Here is a 16,179-nt window from a genome sequence, read left to right as displayed (position 1 = left end):
TTTGATCCGTTGGGATTGTGTACAGTGGGAGTGAAGGGGAAGGGGTTTGATCCATTGGGATTGTGTACCGTGGGAGTGAAGGGGAAAGGGTTTGATCCATTGGAATTGTGCACAGTGGGAGTGAAGGGGAAGCGGTTTGATCCATTGGGATTGTGTACAGTGGCAGGGAATGGGAAGGGGTTTGATCCGTTGGGATTGTGTACAGTGGGAGTGAACGGGAAGGGGTTTGATCCATTGGGATTGTGTACAGTGGGAGTGAAGGGGAAGGGGTTTGATCCATTGGGATTGTGTACTGTGGGAGTGAAGGGGAAGGGGTTTGATCCGTTGGGATTGTGTACAGTGGGAGTGAAAGGGAAGGGGTTTGGTCCATTGGGATTGTGTACCGTGGGAGTGAAGGGGAAGGGGTTTGATCCATTGGAATTGTGCACAGTGGGAGTGAAGGGGAAGGGGTTTGATCCATTGGGATTGTGTACAGTGGCAGGGAATGGGAAGGGGTTTGATCCGTTGGGATTGTGTACAGTGGGAGTGAATGGGAAGGGGTTTGATCCATTGGCATTGTGTACAGTGGGAGTGAATGGGGAGGGGTTTGATCCATTGGGATTGTGTACAGTGGGAGTGAACGGGAAGGGGTTTGATCCATTGGGATTGTGTACCGTGGGAGTGAACGGGAAGGGGTTTGATCTGTTGGGATTGTGTACCGTGGGAGTGAACAGGAAGGGGTTTGATTCGTTGGGATTGTGGACAGTGGGAGTGAATGGGAAGGGGTTTGATCCGTTGGGATTGTGTACAGTGGGAGTGAACGGGGAGGGGTTTGATCCATTGGGATTGTGTACGGTGGGAGCGAACGGGAAGGGGTTTGATCCGTTGGGATTGTGTACGGTGGGAGCGAATGGGAATGGGTTTGATCCATTGGGATTGTGTACGGTGGGAGCGAACGGGAAGGGGTTTGATCCGTTGGGATTGTGTACGGTGGGAGCGAATGGGAATGGGTTTGATCCATTGGGATTGTGTACAGTGGGAGTGAACAGGAAGGGGACTGTGTCCGTTGGGATTGTGAACAGTGGGAGTGAATGGGAAGGGGTTTGATCCGTTGGGATTGTGTACAGTGGGAGTGAACGGGGAGGGGTTTGATCCATTGGGATTGTGTATGGTGGGAGCGAACGGGAAGGGGTTTGATCCATTGGGATTGTGTACGGTGTGAGCGAATGGGAATGGGTTTGATCCGTTGGGATTGTGTACAGTGGCAGGGAATGGGAAGGGGTTTGATCCATTAGGATTGTGTACGGTGTGAGCGAATGGGAATGGGTTTGATCCGTTGGGATTGTGTACAGTGGCAGGGAATGGGAAGGGGTTTGATCCATTAGGATTGTGTGCAGTGGGAGTGAATGGAAAGGGGTTTGTGTACATTGTGATTGTGTACAGTGGGAGTGAATGGGAAGGGTTTTTATCCATTGGGATTGTGTACAGTGGGAATGAACAGGAAGGGGACTGTGTCCATTGGGATTGTGAACAGTGGGAGTGAATGGGAAGGGGTTTGATCCATTAGGATTGTGTGCAGTGGGAGTGAATGGAAAGGGGTTTGTGTACATTGTGATTGTGTACAGTGGGAGTGAATGGGAAGGGTTTTTATCCATTGGGATTGTGTACAGTTGGAATGAACAGGAAGGGGACTGTGTCCGTTGGGATTGTGTACAGTGGGAGTGAATGGGAAGGGTTTTTATCCATTGGGATTGTGTCCAGTGGGAGTGAACAGGAAGGGGACTGTGTCCATTGGGATAGTGTACAGTGGCAGGGAATGGGAAGGGGTTTGATCCGTTGGGATTGTGTACAGTGGGGGTGGACGGGATGGGGATAGAAGTATTAAATTCTGACTTCCCTCCGCAGGGACAGTCTCTCGGCCTGCTCCACACAGACACACACACAGTGGAGGTGTGGATACTAGTGCTGAGGTTAGGGCTTGGAGTGTGGATTGAATCCTGAACACACATTGAGATGTTATCGTGGCTTTACCATTGTCACTGTGTGACGGTTGGTGGCTCTGTAGTCATCCATTTTGTTGGGCTGGATAGGGGTGTGTCTACAAAGATGGGGAGGGGTAAGAGGAGAGCAATGGAGACAGAGAGCAATAGAGACAGAGAGAACAATATATCAGCACGGGTGGACACAAAAACGTAGAATTTCTAATGGTCAGGAGAGTGAGGGGGAGAGTGGGATTAGACTGGGTGGGATATTAAAGGGTGTGGGGAGTGAGGGGGAGAGTGGGATTAGACTGGGTGGGATATTAAAGGGTGTGGGGAGTGAGGGGGGAGAGTGGGATTAGACTGGGTGGGATATTAAAGGGTGTGGGGAGTGAGGGGGGAGAGTGGGATTAGACTGGGTGGGATATTAAAGGGTGTGGGGAGTGAGGGGGGAGAGTGGGATTAGACTGGGTGGGATATTAAAGGGTGTGGGAGTGAGGGGGGAGAGTGGGATTAGACTGGGTGGGATATTAAAGGGTGTGGGGAGTGAGGGGGGAGAGTGGGATTAGACTGGGTGGGATATTAAAGGGTGTGGGAGTGAGGGGGGAGAGTGGGATTAGACTGGGTGGGATATTAAAGGGTGTGGGGAGTGAGGGGGGAGAGTGGGATTAGACTGGGTGGGATATTAAAGGGTGTGGGAGTGAGGGGGGAGAGTGGGATTAGACTGGGTGGGATATTAAAGGGAGACTCACCCTTGCAGGAGACGGTACAAGACACAGCCGAGTGAAAACCAATCAGCACTGCTACCGTAGGCCGTTCCCTTCTCCAGGACCTCGGGCGCCATGTAACCGTGGGTCCCACTGCAGCCAGGACAAAGGTCAACGGTCAGCACTGTGCCACACAGTATCTTACTGGAGTGGATCCTTCCACTTCGTGTCTTGCAGCCTCTTAAAGTGACAAGCCTTCCCTTCATCCCCCACTCGGACTTTTAAAGGGACAGCCCCTCCCACTTATCCCCATTCAACCTCTTAAAGGGACAGGCCATTCCCTTAGCACTGTGCAGCCTTTATAGGGACAGTCATTGAATCATGGAATCGTTACAGAACAGGAGGCCCATTCGACCCGTCAGCTTTGTGCTGGTCCTCCCTCAGGAGCAATTCAATTCCTGCCTCTCCCCCCCACCCCCCACCCCCGCCCCCGTCTCTCCATATCCCCGCACATTCCTCTTCTTCAGATAGAAGAATATTCGGAAAATGTAAAAACATTAACAGCACAGGAGTAGGCCACTCGGCCCTTCGAGCTTGCTCCACCATTCAATAAGTTCATGGCTGAACTGATTACTCCACATTCCCGCCTACCCCTGATAACCTTTCACCTCCTTGCTCATCAAGAATCTATCTACCTCTGCCTTAAAAATATTCAAAGACTCTGCTTCCACCGCCTTTTGAGGAAGAGAGTTCCAAAGACTCACGATGCTCAGAGAGAAAAAAATTCTCCTCATCTCTGTCTTAAATGGGCGACCCCTTATTTTTAAACAGTGACCCCTAGTTCGAGATTCTCCCACAAGGGGAAACATCCTTTCCACATCCGCCCTGTCAAGACCCCTCAGGATCTTATATGTTTCAATCAAGTCGCCTCTTACTCTTCTAAATTCCAGTGGATACAAGCCTAGCCTTTCCAATCTTTCCTCAGAAGACAACCCGTCCATTCCAGGTATTAGTCTAGTAAACCTTCTCTGAACTGCCTCCAACGCATTTATATCCTTCCTTAAATAAGGAGACCAGTACTGTACACAGTACTCCAGATGTGGTCTCACCAATGCCCTGTATAGCTGAAGCATAACCTCCCTACTTTTGTATTTAATTCCCCTCGCAGTAAACAATAACATTCTATTAGCTTTCCCAATTACTTGCTGTACCTGCATACTAACCTTTTGCGATTCATGCACTAGGACACCCAGATCCCTCTGCATCTCAGAGCTCTGCAATCTCTCACCATTTAGATAAAATGATGCTTTTTTATTCTTCCTGCCAAAGTGGATAATTTCACTCTTTCCCACATTATACTCCATTTGCCAGGTCTTTGCCCATTCACTTAACTTATCTATATCTCTTTGTAGCCTCCTTATGTCCTCTTCACAACTTACTCTCTTACCTATCTTTGTGTCATCAGCAAATTTAGCAACCATACCTTCAGTCCCTTCACCCAAGCCATTGATATAAATTGTAAATAGTTGAGGCCCCAGCACTGATCCCAGTGGTACACTATTCGTTACATCTTGCCAACCAGAAAATTACCCATTTATGCCGACTCTCTGTTTCCTGTTAGCTAGTCAATCTTCTATCTATGCTAATATGTTACCCCCAACACCATGAGCTTTTATTTTCCACAATAATCCTTGATGTGGCATCTTATCAAATGCCTTCTGGAAATCTAAGTACAATACATCCACCAGTGCCCCTTTATCCACAGCATATGTCACTCCCTCAAAGAACTCCAATAAATTGGTTAAACGTGATTTCCCTTTCACAAAACCATGTTGACTCTGCCCGATTACCTTGAATTTTTCTAAATGCCCTGCTAAAACATCTTTAATAATAGCTTCTAACATTTTCCCTAAGACAGATGTTAAGCTAACTGGCCTGTCATTTCCTGCTTTCTGTCTCTCTCCCTCTTTGAGTAAAGGAGTTACATTCGCTATTTTCCAATCTAACGGAACCTTCCCCAAATCTAGGGAATTTTGGAAAATTAAAACTAACGCACCAACTATCTCACGAGTCACTTCTGTTAACACCCGAGGATGAAGTCCATCAGGACCCGGGGACTTGTCAGCCCGCAGCTCCAACAATTTGTTCAGTAACACTTCCCCGGTGATTGTAATTTTCTTGAGTTCCTCTCTCCCTTCCATTTCCTGATTTACAGCTAATACTGGGATGTTACTTGTATCCTCAATAGTGAAGACTGATGCAAAATATCTGTTCAATTCATCTGCCATCTCCTTATTATCCATTATTAATTCCCCAGATTCACTTTCTATAGGACCAACACTCACTTTGTTAACTCTTTTCTTTTTAAAATATCTATCGAAACTCTTACTATCTGTCTTTATATTTCTAGCTTGCTTTCTCTCATACTCTAATTTTTCCCTCCTTATCAATCTTTGTCATTCTTTGCTGTTTTTTATATTCTGTCCGATCGTCTGACCTGCCACCCATCTTTGCACAATTATATCTTTTTTTTTAAAGTTTGACACCAGATTTCATTTTTTTAGTTAACCACGGGTGGTTGGAGTTTTTCCTTCTCATTGGAATGTATCTATTATGTGTATTCTGAAATATCCCCTTAAAAGTCTGCCACTGCATCTCTATTGACCGGTCCCTTAACCGAATTTACCAGTTCACTTTAGCTGGCTCTGCTTTCATGCCCTCATAATTACCTTCATTTAAGTTTAAAATACTAGGTCTGGACCCACTCTTCTCTCCCTCAAACTGAATGTAAAATTAACATTCAATCATATTATGATCGCTGCTACCTAGGGGTGCCGTCACTCTGAGTCATTAATTAATGCGATCTGATTGCACAATATCAGGTCTAGTATAGCCTGCTCTCTGGTTGGCTCCAGAACGTACTGTTCTAAGAAACTATCCCAAAAACATTCTATGAACTCCTCATCCAGGCTACCTTTGTCATAGAGTTAGGCAGCACAGAAATAGGCCCTTAGGCCCATCGTGGCCGTGCTGACCATCAAGCACCTAACTATTCTAATCCCATTTTCCAGCACTTGGCCCGTAGCCTTGTATGCTATGGCATTTCAAGTGCTCATCTAAATACTTCTTAAATGTTGAGGGTTCCTGCCTCTACCACCTCTTCAGGCAGTGCGTTCCAGATTCCAACCCTCTCTGAGTGAAAACATTTTTCCTCAAATCCCCTCTAAACCTCCTACCCCTTACCTTAAATCTATGCCCTCTGGTTATTGACCCCTCCGCTAAGGGAAAAAGTTTCTTCCTATCTACCCTATCAATGCCCCTCATAATTTTGTATTCCTCAATCAGGTCCCCCCTCAGCCTTCTCTGCTCTAAGGAAAACAACCCTAGCCTTTTCAGTCCCTCTTCATAGCTGAAGTGCTCCAGCCCAGGCAACATCCTGGTGAATCTCCTCTGCACCCTCTCCAGTGCAATCACATCCTTCCTATAGTGTGGTGCCCAGAACTGTACACAGTACTCCAGCTGTGGCCTAACTAGCGTTTTATACAGCTCCATCATAACCTCTCTGCTCTTATATTCTATGCCTCGGCTAATAAAGGCAAGTATCCCATATGCCTTCCTAACCACCTTATCTACCTGTGCTGCTGCCTTCAGTGATCTATGGACAAGTACACCAAGGTCCCTCTGACCCTCTGTACTTCCCAGGGTCCTACCATCCATTGTATATTCCCTTGCCTTGTTAGTCCTCCCAAAATACATCACCTCACACGTCTCAGGATGAAATTCAATTTTCTACTGCTCCGCCCATCTTACCAGCCCATCTATATCGTCCTGTAATCTAAGGCTTTCCTCCTCACTATTTACAACACCACCAACTTTCATGTCATCTGCGAACTTACTGATCATACCTCCTATATTCACGTCTAAATCATTAATGTACATTACAAACAGCAAGGGTCCCAGCACCGATCCCTGTGATACACCACTGGTCACAGGCTTCCACTCACAAAAACAACCCTCGATCATCACTCTCTGCCTCCTGCCACTAAGCCAATTTTGGATCCAATTTGCCAAATTGCCCTGGATCCCATGGGCTCTTACCTTCTTAACCAATCTCCCATGCAGGACCTTATCAAAAGCCTTACTGAAGTCCATGTAGACTACATCAACACCCTCATCATTACCCTCATCTACACATCTAGTCACCGCCTCGAAAAATTCAATCAAGTTAGTTAGACACAATCTCCCCCTGACAAAGCCATGCTGACTATTCCTGATTAATCCCTGCCTCTCCAAGTGGAGATTAATCCTGTCCCTCAGAATTTTTTCCAATAGTTTCCCAACCACTCACTGGCCTGTAATTACCTGGTTTATCCCTGCTACCCTTCTTGAATAATGGTACCACATTCGCTGTCCTCCAGTCCTCTGGTACCTCTCCTGTGGCTAGAGAGGATTTGAAAATTTGTGTCAGAGCCCCTGCTATCTCCTCCCTTGCCTCACATAACAGCCTGGGATACATCTCATCTGGGTCTGGGGATTTATCCACTTTTAAGCCCACTAAAACAGCTAATACTTCCTCCCTTTCAATGATAATATGTTCAAGTATATCACAATCCCCCTCCCTGATCTCTACACCTACATCGTCCTTCTCCATAGTGAACACAGATAAAAAGTAATCATTTAAAACCTCACCTCTGTCCTCCGGCTCCACACACAGATTGCCACTTTGGTCCCTAATGGGCCCCACTCTTTCCCTGGTTATCCTCTTACTCTTAATATACTTATAAAACACCTTGGGATTTTCCTTTATCTTGCCCGCCGGTGTTTTTTCATGCCCCTCTTTGCTCTCCTAATTACTTTCTCCCGACACTTTCTATACTCCTCTCGGGCCTCCGCTGTTTTCAGCACTCTGAATCTGCCACAAGCCTCCTTTTTTTCCCCCTTATCCAATCCTCTATATCCCTTGACATCCAGGGTTCCCTGGACTTGTTGGTCCTACCCTTCACCTTAACGGGTACCTGTTTGCTCTGAACTCTCACAATTTCCTCTTTGAATGACTCCCACTGGTCTGATGTAGACTTTCCTACAAGTAGCTGCTCCCAGTCCACTTTGGCCAGATCCTGTTTTATCATATTGAAATCGGCCTTCCCCCAATTCAGTACCTTTATTTCTGGCCCGTCTTTGTCCTTTTCCATAACTACCTTAAATCTTACAGAGTTATGGTCACTATCCCCGAAATGGTTCCCCCACTGACACTTCTACCACTTAAATAAAAGCAAAATACTGCAGATGCTGGAAATCTGAAATAAAAACAAGAAATGCTGGAACCACTCAGCAGGTCTGGCAGCATCTGTGGAAAGAGAAGCAGAGTTAACGTTTCGGGTCAGTGACCCTTCTTCGGAACAGTTAATGGTTCTGGAACCACTTCCAGAGTGTGATCGCGATATTGATGGATGGAGCATTTCTGACGTCCTTCCCCATGATGTTCGTTTTCTTGAGGCTGATGGTTAGGCCAAATTTGGTGCAGGCAGCCGCAATCTTGTCGATGAGACTCTGCAGACACTCTTCAATGTGAGATGTTAAAGCAGCATCGTCAGCAAAGAGGAGTTCCCTGATGAGGACTTTCCGTACTTTGGTCTTTGCTCTTAGACGGGCAAGGTTGAACAATCTGCCCCCTGATCTTGTGTGGAGGAAAATTCCTTCTTCTGAAGACTTGAACACATGTGAGAGCAGCAGGGAGAAGAAGATCCCGAACAGCGTAGGTGCGAGAACACAGCCCTGTTTCACACCACTCAGGATAGGAAAGGGGTCTGATGAGGCACCGCTATACTGAATTGTACCTTTCATATTGTCATGGAATGAGGTGATGATACTTAGTAGCTTTGGTGGACATCCGATCTTTTCGAGTAGGCTGGAGAGACCATGTCTGCTGACGAGGTCAAAGGCTTTGGTGAGATCAATGAAAGCAATGTAGAGGGGCATCTGTTGTTCGCGGCATTTCTCCTGTATCTGACGAAGGGAGAACAGCATGTCAATGGTGGATCTCTCTGCACGGAAGCCACACTGTGCCTCAGGGTAGACGCGCTCGGCCAGCTTCTGGAGCCTGTTTAAAACGACTCGAGCGAAGACTTTCCCCACTATGCTGAGCAGGGAGATTCCACGGTAGTTGTTGCAGTCACCTCGGTCACCTTTGTTTTTATAGAGGGTGATGATATTGACATCGCGCATGTCCTGGGGTACTGCTCCCGCGTCCCAGCACAGGCAAAGCAGTTTGTAGAGTGCTGAGAGTATAGCAGGCTTGGCACTCTTAATTATTTCAGGGGTAATGCCGTCCTTCCCAGGGGCTTTTCCGCTGGCTAGGGAATCAATGGCATCACTGAGTTCCGATTTTGTTGGCTGTACGTCCAGCTCATCCATGACTGGTAGAGGCTGGGCTGCATTGAGGGCAGTCTCAGTGACAACATTCTCCCTGGAGTACAGTTCTAGGTAGTGTTCCACCCAGCAGTCTATTTGCTTGTGTTGGTCAGTGATTGTGTCCCCTGATTTAGATTTGAGGGGGGGCGATCTTCTTGATGTTTGGCCCAAGAGCTCTCTTAATGCCATCATACATTCCTCTGATGTTTCCGGTGTCGGAGGCCAGCTGAATATGACTGCATAGGTGTTGTCAGTAGTCATTTGCGCAGCGCCTGGCTGTTCTTTGTGCAGTGCTTCTGGCTGCTTTAAGTGCTATGGATGTTAACTCGCTGGGGGCTTTCTTGTAGTTCAACAGTGCAATGTGCTTAGCGGCTATGACAGGTTCCAGCTCTTCAATGTGAGATTGAAACCAGTCTGCATTCCTCTTCGCACGTTTGCCGTAGGTGGTCAAAGCTGACTCATAGATGGCAGCTCTGATGTGGGTCCACTTGGTCTCTGCATCCCCTGTAGGAGTGTTTTGAAGGGCTGTTACAAGTGAATTTAGAAATGTTTGTAACAGTTGTGGATGAGAAATTCTGCTCGTGTTGATGCGCGGGTGGCCCTTCTGCTTGGAGTGATGCAGCTTCTTTGGTTTGAGTCTAACCTTGCTGCACACCAGGGAGTGGTCGGTGTCGCAGTCCACACTGTGGAAGCTGCGTGTGATTTGAACACTGTTTAAAGAGGCTCGCCTTGTGACAATGAGGTCCAGCTGGTGCCAACGACGTGATCTTGGGTGTCTCCAAGAAACCTGGTGACAGGGTTTAGTGTGAAAGAACGAGTTGGTGATGCAGAGGTTATGATAGGTACACAACTCCAGCAGTCTCTGTCCATTCTCATTCATCCTTCCAACGCCATAGCGCCCAAGGCAGGAGGGCCATGAGTCATGGTCGGCCCCAACCCTGACATTAAAGTCCCCCAGCAGGAACAGGTGTTCGGTGTTGGGGATGCTACTAATGATATTATGTAGTTCCTCGTAGAACTGGTCTTTAGCTTCAGGTGGGAAGCAGAGTGTTGGAGCATAGATGCTGAGTAGGTGTACTGGACCAGAGGTGGTGAGCAGTCGGATGGACAGTATGCGTTCCAAGCCATTTGAGGGAGGCTCTATCATGCTGAGCAAGGGGTTTCTGATGGCGAAGCCCACTCCATGCTGTTTTGGTTCTTCAGGATCCCTGCCCTGCCAGAAGAAGGTGTAGTCTTGCTCTGCTAGAGATCCACTCGCGGGGAGGCGTGTCTCCTGAAGTGCTGCAATGTCCACATTGAGTCTACTGAGCTCGGTGTTGATGATGGCGGTCTTCCGAGAATCGTTGATTTGTGTAAGGTCTTCCGACAGGCCAGGACACATAGTTCTGACGTTCCAGCTTGCAAAACGAAGGGCTGGTACCTTCTTTCCTTTTTTTGGTCGTGCTGTTTGGTGCGGTGTATCAGTCCACTTAACATAAGAACTAGGAGCAGGAGTCGGCAATTCAGCCCCTCAAACCTGCTCTGCCATTCAATACAATCGTGGCTGATCTCATCTCGGCCTCAACTCCACTTTCCTGCCCGTTCTCCATAACCCTTCAACCCATTAATCATTAAAAATCTGTCTATCTCCTCCTTAAATTTACTCAATGTCCCGGCATCCACCACACTCTGGGGTAGTGAATTCCACAGACTCACGACCCTTTGAGAGAAGTAATTTCTCCTCATCTCTGTTTTAAATCTGCTACCCCTTATCCTAAAACTATGACCTCTCGTTCTAGATTTCCCCACCAGAGGAAACATCCTCTCTACGTCTACTTTGTCAATCCCCTGAATCATCTTATGTACCTCAATTAGATCTCCTCTCATTCTTCTAAACTCTAGAGAGTAAAGGCCTAAACTGCTCAATCTCTCCTCATAAGACAAACCCCTCATCTCTGGAATCAATCTAGTGAACCTCCTCTGAACTGCCTCCAATGCAACTACATCCCTCCTCAAGTAAGGGGACCAGAACTGTACGCAATACTCCAGGTGCGGTCTCACCAATGCCTTGTACAGTTGCAGCAACACTTCCCTACTTTTATATTCTATTCCTTTAGCAATAAATGTCAAAATTCCATTGCCTTCCTTATTACCTGCTGTACCTGCAAACTAGTTTTCTGCAATTCATGCACGAGGACAGTCAGATCCCTCTGCACTGAAGCACTCTGAAGTTTCTCTCCATTTAGATAATAATTTGCCTTTCTATTCTTCCGACCAAAATGAGAACCTCACAATTATCCACGTTAAACTCCATCTTCCAAATTTTGGCCCATTCACCAAACCTATCCATATCCATTTGTAAATTTCTTATTTTTTTATTGCTACTTACTATCCCACCTATTTTAGTGTCATCTGCAAAGCTGGCTACAGTACCTTCTATCCCTACATCCAAGTCATTAATATAGATTGTAAATAGTTGGGTCCCGAGGACTGAACCCTGTGGCACCCCACTAGTTACATCTTGCCAACCAGAAAAATACCCATTTATCCCGACTCTCTGTTTTCTGTTGGTTAGACAATCCTCTATCCAAGCTCATAAATTGCCCCTAAACCCATGTGATCTTACCTTGTGTATTAACCTTTTGTGTAGCACCTTATCAAATGCCTTCTGGAAGTCCAGATATACTACATCTACAGGATCCCCACTATCCACTTTACTTGTTACAGCTTCGAAGAACTCTAGCAAATTAGTCAAACACAATTTACCCTTCATAAAAACATGCTGATTCTGATGGAGTGCATTTTAACTTTCGAAATGTCCTGTTTTTACTTCCTTAATAATGGATTCTAACAATTTCCCAACGACAGATGTTAAACTAACTGGTCGATAGTTTCCTACTTTCTGCCTCCCTCCCTATTTGAATAAGGGTGTTATATTAGCTTTTTTCTAATCCACTGGAATCTTTCCCGTATCCAGGGAATTTTGGAATATTATAACCGATGGATCCACTATCTCTGCTGCCACTTCCTTTAAGACCCTAGGATGTAGGCCATCAGGCCCTGGGGACTTGTTTGCCTTCAATCCCAATAGTTTGCTCAGTACTTTTTCCCTAGTAATGATGATTGTTCTAAGTTCCTCCCTTTCTATAACCTCTGCATTACCTGTTACTATTGGGATGATACTAGTGTCCTCCACCGTGAAAACTGAGGCAAAATACTGATTTAGTATCTCTGCCATTTCTGTGTTCCCTTCTATTAACTCTCCAGTCACATCCTCCAAGGAACCAGCATTCACTTTAGCTACTCTCTTCCCTTTTATATACTTATAGAAGCTTTTGCTATCCGTTTTTATATTTTGCGCTAGTTTTCTTTCATGATTTACCTTTGCTCTTTTTATTACTTTTTTAGTAACCCTTTATTGATCTTTAAAAGTTTCCCAATCTTCCAGCCTGCCACTGGTCTTTGCAATATGGTATGTCTTAGTTTTTGTCCTTATTTTATCCTTAACTTCCTTGCTTAGTCATGGATGTTTTTCTCCCCCTCTTACAATCTTTCTTCCTCTCTGGAATATATTTTAGTTGGGATAAATTGAATATCTCCTTAAACATCTGCCATATCAACTCTCCTACCTTTTAGTCTTCCTGCCCAGTCCACTAGGGCCAAATCTGTCCTCCTGCCAATGTAATTACCTTTGTTTAACTCCAGAACGCTCGTGTGGGACTCCAGTTTCTCGCCCTCAAACTAAATTTGAAATTCTAGCATGCTATGATCACTCTTCCCTACAGGATCCTTAACAATGAGATCATTTATTAATCCCACCTCATTGCACAACACCAAATCTAGAATAGCCTGCTCACTTGTCGGGCAATGACCCTGAGCTCCAAGCACCCATTGAAGCAGGTGGACTGTGGCGGGACAGAACCTTACTGACCGGGGGGCTGCCCGGTTTGAGGCGGGCGGTAGCTGTCCAGTGAGATGCGATGACCTCTCCCACCGACAAATCCAACCCGTGGTGCCCAATCTCTACGCCAATTGAGCTGTGCTTATAACCCGTAACTGCCGCCTTCCGTGTTGTTTTGGTCGCTGTGAGGCGACTATGGAGTGACCTCTCCATGGCGCATGCCAGGGCGGAATGTATGGAGGTTGTGAGTTGCCCAAGCGTCAAAACCACCCCCCTCGGCCTTCCTGGTGGGGTCCAAAGGAGTGCAGAGCACACACTAAGACTATGCCAGTTAATATTGGGGAAGTTGAATTCCCCTACTATTATTACCCTATTATTTTTACAACTCTCTGAGATTTCCCTACATAAGTTCTCCTCTATCTCTCCCTGACTGTTTGGAGGCCTGTAGTACACTCCCAGTAAAGTGATTGCCCCCTTTTTGTTTTTAAGTTCTACCCAGATGGCCTCATTTGAGGAACCTTCTAAAATATCGTCCCCCCTTACTGCAGTAATTGACTCCTTGATCAACAGTGCAATGCCACCTCCTCTTTTACCCCCTCCCCTGTCACGCCTGAAGATTCTAAACCCTGGAATAGTGAGCTGCCAGTCCTGCCCCTCACTCAGCCATGTCTCTGTGATAGCAATAATATCATACTCCCATGTGCTAATCAAAGCCCATCATATTTATCCAGTCTATATGTAGATTAAAATCCCCATGACTATCGCTGTACCTTTCTGACAAGCACCCATTATTTTTTCCTTTATGCCCCATCCTACCATGTGGTTACTTGTTAGGGGGTCTGTACTCCACTCCCACAAGTTACTTCTTGCCTGTATCATTTCCCATCTCTGCCCAAACCATTTTGACATTCTGGTGTCCTGAACTTAGGTCATCCCTCTCTAACGTGCGAATACCATCATGAATGAATGCAGCCATCCCTCCACCTTTTCCTAGCGTCCTGTCCTTTCTCAATGCCACGTACCCTTCCAAGTTCAGGTTAGACTGACTGGCCTGTAATTATTCAGTCTATCCCTTGCTCCCTTTTCAAACAGAGTTACAACGTTAGCAGTTCTCCAATCCTCCGGCACCACACCTGCAGCCAGTGAGGACTGGAAAATGAGGGTCGGACCCTCTGCTATTTCCTCTCTTGCTTCTTTGAACAACCCGGGGTACATTTCATCTGGCCCTGGGTACTTATCCACTTTCAAGATGTGAATGCCAGTAACACGTCCTCTCTCCCTATGTTTATCACATCCAATATGTCACACTCCTCCTCCTTAACGACAATATCTGCATCGTCTCCCTCTTTTGTGAAGACAGACGCAAAGTATTCATTAAGAACCATACCCACATCTTCCGGCCCGACACATAGATTAGCGTTTCGAACTTTTATGGGCCCTGCCCTCTCCTTATTATACTCTTACTCATAATTTTGCTTGCCAATATACTTTCGTGCCCTCTCTTTGCTTTCTTAATTTCCTTTTTGATTTATTCACTCCATTTTTTATACTCCTCGGTTTTCTGTAGTACTCAGTTCTTGGTGTCAGACATAAGTTTTCCACACATTTCCTTTACCCTGCAACGCAGCCTCTTAAAGGGACAATGCCTGACCCTGATCCCCACTCAGCCGCTTAAAGGGACAGTCCCTGAAACTTATCCCCCCTCAGTCTCTTAAAGGGACAGACCCTGACCCTACCTCAGCCACTTAAAGGGACAATCCCTCACCCTTATCCCCACTCAGCCTCTTAAAGGGACAGTCCCTGACCCTTACCCCCACTCAGCCTCCTAAAGGCAAAGTTCCTTTCCTGTTACAACCACCCATCACTTTGGAGAGACAGTGGAACACAGCCTGTGCCAGTGGCGAGGTTGAGGGGGAGTCGAAGACGGGGTGAGAATGGATTGGGGACGTGCAGAGTAGGGTGGGCGAGCCCGGTGGGGGGTATAAGCTCTCTACTCACACTGTAGCCGTCGGCAGGGTCTTGGAGAAATCACAGGCGAGGCACATGTCCGAGATCTTGAGGTGGCCACTGGAACTGAGGACAATGTTCGAGGGCTGGAGGGAGCGACAAGACGAGATCGAAGGTCACTCAATACTGACCCTCTGACAGTGCAGCACTCCCTCAGTACTGACCCTCCGACAGTGCAGCACTCCCTCAGTACTGACCCTCCGACAGTGCAGCACTCCCTCAGTACTGGCCCACCGACAGTGCAGCACTCCCTCAGTACTGACCCTCCGACAGTGCAGCACTCCCTCAGTACTGACCCTCCGACAGTGCAGCACTCCCTCAGTACTGACCCTCCGACAGTGCAGCACTCCCTCAGTACTGACCCTCCGACAGTGCAGCCCTCCCTCAGTACTGACCCTCCGACAGTGCAGCACTCCCTCAGTACTGACCCTCCGACAGTGCTGCACTCCCTCAGTACTGGCCCTCTGACAATGCAGCACTCCCTCAGTACTGACCCACCGACAGTGCAGCACTCCCTCAGTACTGACCCTCCGACAGTGCAGCACACCCTCAGTACTGACCCTCCGACAGTGCGGCACTCCCTCAGTACTGACCCTCCGACAGTGCAGCACTCCCTCAGTACTGACCCTCTGACAGTGCAGCATTCCCTCAGTACTGGCCCACCGACAGTGCAGCCCTCCCTCAGTACTGACCTTCCGACAGTGCAGCACTCCCTCAGTACTGACCCACCGACAGTGCAGCACTCCCTCAGCAATGACCCTCCGACAGTGCAGCACTCCCTCAGTACTGGCCCACCGATAGTGCAGCACTCCCTCAGTACTGACCCACCGACAGTGCAGCACTCCCTCAGCACTGACCCTCCAACAGTGCAGCACTCCCTCAGTACTGGCCCACCGACAGTGCAGCCCTCCCTCAGTACTGGCCCACCGACAGTGCAGCCCTCCCTCAGTACTGGCCCTCTGACAATGCAGCACTCCCTCAGTACTGACCCACCGACAGTGCGGCACTCCCTCAGTACTGACCCTCCGACAGTGCAGCACACCCTCAGTACTGGCCCTCCAACAGTGCAGCCCTCCCTCAGTGCTGACCCTCCGACAGTGCAGCCCTCCCTCAGTACTGGCCCACCGATAGTGCAGCACTCCCTCAGTACTGGCCCACCGACAGTGCAGCCCTCCCTCAGTGCTGACCCTCCGACAGTGCAGCCCTCCCTCAGTAC

General features: G+C 47.6%; 1 protein-coding gene across 1 annotated transcript in view; it reads right to left on the bottom strand.

Annotated features, from left to right (window-relative positions):
* Nucleotides 1–16,179, bottom strand: part of LOC137361231 (beta-adrenergic receptor kinase 1-like) — a 174,289-nt gene that overhangs the window by 68,823 nt on the left and 89,287 nt on the right. The window contains exons 12-14 of the mRNA XM_068026137.1: nt 14,955–15,049; nt 2,711–2,818; nt 2,011–2,077 (exon numbers count right to left, since the gene is read on the bottom strand). Of these exons, the coding sequence (XP_067882238.1) occupies nt 2,011–2,077; nt 2,711–2,818; nt 14,955–15,049 (270 nt within the window). The remainder of the gene's footprint in view (nt 1–2,010; nt 2,078–2,710; nt 2,819–14,954; nt 15,050–16,179) is intronic.

The sequence above is a fragment of the Heterodontus francisci genome, unplaced genomic scaffold (genome assembly GCF_036365525.1).
Source record: "Heterodontus francisci isolate sHetFra1 unplaced genomic scaffold, sHetFra1.hap1 HAP1_SCAFFOLD_1056, whole genome shotgun sequence".
Classification (NCBI taxonomy): domain Eukaryota; kingdom Metazoa; phylum Chordata; class Chondrichthyes; order Heterodontiformes; family Heterodontidae; genus Heterodontus; species Heterodontus francisci.
The sequence above is the reverse complement of the archived record's forward strand: the minus strand, read 5'-3'. Positions and strand labels throughout refer to the sequence as shown.